This window comes from Octodon degus, unplaced genomic scaffold (genome assembly GCF_000260255.1).
Source record: "Octodon degus isolate 3935 unplaced genomic scaffold, OctDeg1.0 scaffold00178, whole genome shotgun sequence".
Classification (NCBI taxonomy): Eukaryota; Metazoa; Chordata; class Mammalia; order Rodentia; family Octodontidae; genus Octodon; species Octodon degus.
This window is the reverse complement of record NW_004524754.1, coordinates 2,768,643-2,776,377: the sequence shown is the minus strand read 5'-3', so window position 1 is coordinate 2,776,377 and position 7,735 is coordinate 2,768,643. Positions and strand designations below refer to the sequence as shown.

The 7,735-nt window shown below is 41.4% G+C and overlaps 2 protein-coding genes across 5 annotated transcripts in view; one reads left to right on the top strand and one right to left on the bottom strand.

Annotated features, from left to right (window-relative positions):
* CUNH12orf4 (chromosome unknown C12orf4 homolog) overlaps positions 1-6,613 on the bottom strand; it is a 50,721-nt gene extending 44,108 nt beyond the window's left edge. The window contains exons 1-4 of one of the 4 annotated variants that reach the window (XM_023703758.1): positions 6,382-6,613; positions 6,029-6,184; positions 4,157-4,351; positions 2,756-2,901 (exon numbers count right to left, since the gene is read on the bottom strand). In XM_023703758.1, coding sequence (XP_023559526.1) covers positions 2,756-2,901; positions 4,157-4,334 — 324 coding nt within the window. In that variant the 5' untranslated portion in view covers positions 4,335-4,351; positions 6,029-6,184; positions 6,382-6,613. Of the gene's footprint in view, positions 1-2,755; positions 2,902-4,156; positions 4,352-6,028 lie in introns of all 4 variants that reach the window. The other 3 variants (XM_004643569.3, XM_023703759.1, XM_023703760.1) reach the window with 3 other exon arrangements.
* A 211-nt stretch (positions 6,614-6,824) lies between these two features.
* Positions 6,825-7,735, top strand: part of Rad51ap1 (RAD51 associated protein 1) — a gene marked incomplete at its 3' end in the record, with an annotated part of 28,945 nt that continues 28,034 nt past the window's right edge. The window contains exon 1 of the mRNA XM_023703770.1: positions 6,825-6,935. Within this exon, the coding sequence (XP_023559538.1) occupies positions 6,919-6,935 (17 nt within the window). The remainder of the gene's footprint in view (positions 6,936-7,735) is intronic.

The following is a 7,735-nucleotide window of genomic DNA, read 5'->3' as shown; positions in this document are numbered from 1 at the left end:
TTGACCAATTTGCTCTCTGTGAAAGCCTGAGAGAATGTTTTCTCTCCATGAGACTCTCCTTAGGCACACTGTACATCATCGATCACATTCCTCTGTGGCTCCACAATCTCCTCAATCAGAAAATTTTGGGGCACAACTGGGTTACATGATATTACAGTACAGGTTCTCCACTGTCCTGAGTCTTCACTGACCTTGAAAGGCTAGGGCCAAAATGTTGGCTGACCTTGCAGTCTTTCCTTTTCTCCAATTTTTGATCTGCAAACTTAGGTTGCTAACCTTCCAGAAGAGAAGCTTATTATTACTCTGCAACGTACAGAGTTCGGTTTACCCTAACTATCTGTTTAAATACCAAACATCTTAGGCATAACATGGAACAGGTATTTTCCATCAAGTATTGATACATTAAACTTTAAGTCCCTACAGAATATGAAGAAAAAATAATTTTAAAAAAAATAAGAATAAACACTTACATATTTGAGTGCTTTGAGTTATTACAATCTTCAGTGTCAGCCCAAAGGATTCTGAGAAATCATGTAAGATAGAGCTTTAGTCTGTTTGGAGAAGGGGGATGCATTGGACGTTCTCCTAATTGGCAACCACAGTATACCTAGTAGATTTTTTCACAAAATAAACCTTTGTGATTTTCATGCTGGAAAACAGTATTTTGTAAAAACCCCAACTTAATGAGATTTCTCTATATCATACCAGATAATTGTATAATCCATCTCTCTGCTGGCTTTAGTAACTGCTCCTCCTTCCACACACACCTTTTTTGTCCCCTTTTTTAACTTTAAAAGAACATGAAAAACCAGCATCACTGGGTATGTAAACACTCAGCTGCATTTCAGTTTATGCTTCAATTTCTCATGAAGTTCACTTTGTAACTGAAGGCACTTGCGTGCACAACTTGCATCTGAACACTTGAGGAAATGATCAATAACTGCTCAGTGCCAGACACGGCAGACCCCAAGCAGCCCGAGTGGCCGAGGACTTCCAGCTCATCCACTCGCTTCCTCTCGCATCCCTTCACAGCTTCATGGTAAAGGTTGGCAGGAAGCTCAGGCTGCGCCTGCATGGCCACCTCTCCATTATCTTGTATCACTTGGAACTGGTCTAAGTTTATTTACTATGCAGTAGACAGTCATCCTGTACATACTCAGCTAGTTTTGGTTTAATGTGCCCCTGCTGTGTCTTTCTGTTACACATACAGTTGTTTTTTTATTTATGTACAATATATGCTGTGCCATTTTGATTTTTATTGTGTTTGATTAGTTGAATAAATTTGCAACACTCAAACACTTCACGTGGGGCTGGGAAGATAGCTCAGCAGTCTAAGTGCCTGCCTGGCAAGCGCAAGGACCCAGGTTTGATCTCCGGAACCCCAGGCCATGCCAGTTCCACAGTGAGCCTGCCATTGAAACCAGGCATGGTGGTGCATACCTATAATCTCAGCACTGGGGAGGCTGCGCCAGAAGGATCACCACAAATCGGAGCTGTGTACCGAACTTCTATACCAAATACATAAATTAAAAAAAAAAAACAAAAAAAACCCCGAGGTAATAGTTAAAAAAAAAATCAATATTTCATCCAGTTTCACCTCAAATGTGTTATGCCTGAACATTTTAGATGTTTATCACAGGTCTTTTATGAGGTAGAAAGTAAATGTATGAAGTAATAAATGTGTGGCATTTACAAGTAATGTTAGCTTAGAACAAACTTTTGAAAATTTAGTTGATGATATGTAGATCAACTGGGGAAAAAAGCATGACTTGAAATCTCTGAAAGTCTTGGTTCTCAGTATTATCATTCTTTCCTGAATTTATTTATTAAACTATGCAGTCTTTTGTTTTGATTTTTTCAGTACTGGGGATCAAACTTGGGACTTTGTGCTTGCCAGGTAGGCACTTATGTCGCTGAGGTACATCCCTGGCCCTCAAGTGTGTAGTTTTTAAAAATATTTTTGATAGTATTATGTAATTTTTTAGTGTAGGTATGTGGGAGTATCACTTGTATGTTATCATACAGCTGACATGTATTTTTTGTTTATTCTTTGTTACCTTAATAGTTTCATACTATGTAGATAGCATAACCAACCTATGAGAAACATGTAAGATAATGTATTTATGGCCACTATCACAAGTTTATAATTTACCTTGTTTAACATGTATGTTATATAACACTTAAAAAGAATTTTTTTCTTGACTGAGAAGAGGATACAAAATGCAAAATCCACAATTTTGATCACTGAAAATTGCCAGTTGTTTTGCAGTACTCTGTTATACCTGGTGTCTTGTCTTTTTTGCACTTTTAGTTAGTGAATGAATACTTTAGACACTTCTGGGTTTTAGTTGGGGTTTGACACAGCTAGCAATTTAATTCTTTGGTTCTTTGCTGTTTCTATTAACCCATGCCATTACCTTAATTAATTTTATAATATCAACCTAAAATAAATAAATTTTTAAAAAAATCTGCAACAGGGTCTTGCTACATTGCCCAGGGTAGGCTCCAACTTACAATCCATCTGCCTCAGCCTTCCACAGTGTTGGGCTTACAAGTATGTGCCATTACACCCGGCCATATTTAGTTTACACACTCATACTGACATAGGGAAGCAGCACAGCAATAGTAACATACATTGTACATAATTGGTATGTAGAGAAAAAAAGATCCTATGAGTTTCAACATTTAACAATTTAAAAATCCTCATCCACATGACAAATATACGTGACACACACAACCTGACCTCCTCTCTTACCTCGGCATAGGCTTTGGCCCACGTACTTGCCAGCTGATGTAAATCTACTTCACCCGATTTCACAGCTTCCAAGGCTGCTTCAGCATCTCCATCATAATCTTGGAGGGATTCTTCTTCTATAAATTGGCTCAGAGATGCTTTTAGGTCTGTAACAGGGACAATGAATGACATTATTAATACAACCTAGATGTAAAAAGAAGGTATTTTACCTGGCTCAGGCATTCCAGTGTGAAGCTAATTCCCCTCAGAGAATCTTCAATTAAAGTAAAATCAACATAGAACATTTAGCTAATTTCATAATTATTATTTTTAGTATAGTTATTACATAGAAAATATCAAAATCCTTAGCTGTGACATATGGACCTAAAGAAACACCTGTGGATTTTAAGAGTCTGAAGGTTACTGTTCATAAGTGAAAAACTTTAAAGCCTATAATCACATCTTTTAAATTTGAAAGAGAAATGGATGATACTGAAATTGATTTAGAATATTTGTAATTTGGTTTTAGATTCTATTCAGGGACTGACACAGTGGAGGACGCACCAGGTAAGGAATCAGGACACCTACAGTAGGCTCTGGCTTCGCTGTCACAGTTTGTGACTTTAGACCAGTGGCTCACAATCTCCAGTGTGCACCAGTTCCTTGATGACAGGCTTGCTGTAGCACCACCCTAGGGTGCCTAACTTGGAGGAACGAGTGGGAGCAGATGCCTCATCTCTAATAATCCCTAGCTGACACCTGGGCACTGGTGAAGGACCACGATTTTAAGCATTGCCACCTTTGGCAAATAACTGACCTCTTCATGTCAGGTTTGCTTGTTAATGTGATGTGACTGTGCTAGGAAATTCTTGTGCTGAGAATTCCAAACTTCCATGATGGACATTTTTTTTCAGTTAAAATTGTTTTCCCAGTCTTTGAGATAGAATATAGACCTTTTAGAATAGCTTACTACAAACCACTTTGTGGAACTAATTAAGGTAGACAAAGATTGTTGAAAGATTAGTACTCCTACCTCAAAATTGAAAACTGGATCATTAAAAGGGTAACCAATTCAGCAATATAATTCTATGATACTATAATTAGTGATACCTGAAATGTCTATGATCTGTCTAACTTGGTTCAGAGGTTAAGAGCTTTCTTTTACATAATGCAACGAAGTTTTCACTATATATTTTAATTTTTATACTAAATTGCTTATAAACAAATATAAGGATTATAGGAAATTACTAACAATGTTCTGGAGTGTAGCAGTGGTTTTGTTTTACTTGTAGGAGTGGTTATGTTTTATTTATTTCGTTTCCAATGTCTTTCAGATTTTATGCTTTGTAACAGAAAACTTTTGATGGCAACAGAGTTCATATGAAAATAAAATGGTAGCAATTAAAACAAATCAGTCCTCACCATTTTCTATGAAGCATGGCAAATTGTGCAGCAGCATCAAACGTCCATGCAAATGACTGGGGTTCTCTTGAACAGGAAATAGAAGGGGCACCCTTAGTTCAAAGCATTCATTTCCTACTTTGAATGCATACACAAATTCTCTTTCTTTGTTGCAGAACCTTTCTCGACTTTTCTTCATATTTCTTGGTAGGATTTCTACAGAACAAAACAAAGCATTAAGTTATAAATCCATAAGAAAGAGGATGTCTAGGGCTGTGGAGATAGATCAGCAGTCTAAACGCCTGCCTAGCCAAGGGCAAGAACTTGGGTCTGATCCCCAGTACAATATATTGTGCTGGCCCCTGCCCAGGGTGTGCCAACCCAGGCACCAAGACCCGGTGTGGTGGCACATGCCTGTAATCCCAGAGCTGGGGAGGCTGCAACAGGAGGATCACTACAAGTTCAAGCTACATAATGAGACCCTGTACTAAATACCCTGTGCCAAGAAAAAAAGAAAGAAAGAAATAAGATGTCTAATCATTCCTGTATCATTTTTAAAAATCATTCCATCACTCAGATTTCATTTGTGTGACTCTAAGTAACTTTTTGTAGTCTTTTCTAGTGTTACTCCAGCTTCCATCTTCATGATGTAAACAAAGTGTTGATTCTTCTTTTCAATGAAAAGTTTTTTTTTAGACTTCATTGAAGGGAAAGAACTGAGATCATAGAGGACTTTCTATTCCTAGGAAGGGTTATGAATACCAGGAAAGGAATAAAAAGAGAAAGACAAAAGGATTTTTAGGAAAGCCATATGTGGATAGATATAGAGCTTATGAAACAGTTAGTGAACTATATTTCAAAAATCAAAGAAATATAGCAGGAACCAAGTGGTGATCTTGGAGATCTGAGAGGCTGGGGTCATAAGATCTAATAGGAGGAACTTAAAGTGTTAGAAGACCTCCTACGTGGGAATAAGGTATACAGAACATAGAAAGGGTAGGACATCCATTGCAGGGAAAAATGGACATTTCAAAAAGAATCAAAATCAAGTAAAGATTTATTCATCAGTCTCTTAACTGGACTCCCTGTTGATAGGCTTTCCCTCAGGAAATCAGTTCTTATACCATTCTGGACAATAAGTCACAATCTTCTTTCTTCTGAAAAGAAATACACTTATCTGATCATATTGCTCATCTCTTTAAACCCTTTCTGTATTAGCGATTGCTCTCAATAAAATGCAAATCCCTTACCTCAGTTTACATCCCCAGAATCTTCTGCAGGTGCATCTGCATTCCTCCTTATCAGCACACATATAGATTACTTTTAATTTCTAATCATACTGGACATGTGTCAATACCAAACTTCTCTTTTCACTTTTAAGCTTCAGTGACTTTTCCTTTCCCCACAGCACTGTTGCTGCTCTTCATTATTTTTGGACAGCAGCTTCTTGTTCTTTCAGTCTCACTGTAGACAACACCCCTTTAGAAAGCCTGCTCCAGCTTTCTACTGGGACCCATCACAAGTTCTCATTGCCTGTACTTATCTGAACCAAGACGACTAACACGCTCTATTTTTCCTCCCATTAGAAAAGTTCACTTGAAATACGAAGAATTCTGAACTATTCTATTCTGTATGCCCGGCAGGATGCTAGGGATAGAAAGGCGAGAGCTAACAAACAGCTCCATCATTCAAGTAGCTGACACTTATTGCCGAACTGTCCTTTGGAGATAGGACAATCAAAACATAAATCCTAAGAAAGTGACAAAAGTGATCAATAAATGGAAGCCAGCAATAACAAAATAAGCCATCTAAACACGCCAGTATAAAAATTACAGGCTACCCAGTTTACACAGTAAAATCAGTAGTAAAGACGCATCGTAGCGGAGGACTAACCGTTGCAGAAATATGAGTTTTCAATGGTCTAACGTAGTTTGGATTAATCACTTTCAGTAAACCCAATCCTATCAGCACTCCGTCCCGTGGTGTGTCGACAAGCACTCGCTTTTCTGGGTAACGGTCTATCCCGAAGCCTTGTCGGAGCTTTAGCAGCTGTGAAAATCAGAGGTTTCTAACAAGGGACGGCAGGAGGACAGGACCGAGTTCCTACAGCCAAGTGGGCAGAGACGTGAGGCTGACAGCAGCCAAGGAGGCCAAGGCCGACTGCGGGCCGAGAGCCCGCCGCGTGGAGTACCGCCTTCACTCGAAGGTTTCGGCCCGCGGGGTCTTTGCTCCTGGGGTGGGCCTACCTTGTTAATTAAGAAGCGCTCGGAGCCCTCGGAGCTGTCACAGACTCGGGCGCCGCGAGACATCACGGGACTTGCGGACTTGTTTTTCAACCAGCAGTTCCTCCACAACAGATTCGCTCACGTCTTTTAGTCTTTTTGCGCACCGTGTAGAAATCGCCTCACTCAAAATGCCTGTTTGTTCCAGTCTATCAGAGTTTAATCATTTTAGTTCAATAAGATGTACGTCTACCCTTATTGCTTGTTTCAGAGTCGGCACGAACTCTGCTGCTATGACGAAAGTGCAGCAGGAAGACACAAACTGAGTTCTGCATAAACTGGGGTCTGGGCCACCGGAAACGGAAAAGCGTGCTGTGCCAGGGGCGTGGTCAAGCGCTCTCTTCTTAGAGCGCATGCGCCGGCGCAGGCTGCTGGGCAGCGATTGGAGGACGGGCGGCACTGGGGCGGGGCGCACCTTGTCTGTTTTTAGGCGGGAATTGGAAACCCCACCGGTGCGGACAAGACCCTGACAGGCGCAAGTTCACACTCTTGAAGGGGACCATGGTGCGGCCTGCAAGGTGACTCATTTATGAAGTCCCCCAGGTGGTGGCGGAAGGCGGCGGGGCCGGAGGGCGGTTATCGGGGCGTCTGCGGGGCGGAGGCCTGTGGCCCCGAGGCGCCCGCGCCTTCTAGCGCGTTGCTCCCTTTGCGTCTTTGCGCAGCTGTCTCCGCTTTTCCCCACCTTCTTCAAGTAAGACCTTGCTGTGTTAGCGTTTGAGCGCCCCTTGGCATTTCCTTGAGTGTCTATTTAACATGCTCATCTGTCTTCCAGCTTAGAAAGGGTAGCTAGAGCTACTTTATCCACGTAGAGCTCCTAGGTATAAAGGCCAGCTTACTTGTGCCACACACATGTAATAAGCCGTCCGATTCCAGAGCCTGTGCTTTCGACTGTGCCGTTGGAAGCGATTCCTCGACTTAATCGCTGTTGAGTGCGTTGGAACCCTAGGGCGACCCAAGAGTAAGGCTGTTGAACATGCTTGCTTCTGTACGGTACTGGGTGCTGTGTTCTAGGAGAAGGTAAGTCTAGGAGGGCTGCAAATGAGCGTCCCAGTGCCAGCGAACCAAGAGCCTGAGCCTGACCGTGTTCGAGGGACAGGCTGAAGCAGTGGAGCTAGCAGGCGGTGGAGAGAGTTGTAGGGGAGCAGGTCGGATAAATGGACAGATACTGGGACGGCCTTAGAAATGGGTTTGGATTTTATTGAGTCCAGTGGGAAGTCAGTGGAGAGTTTTAAATAGGGGAGAGAAGTCTAGTTTTTGTAAAATTCACTGGCTGCTTGTGGAGATCCAAAGGGAAATGGGAGGGCTAGAGTAGAAAAGG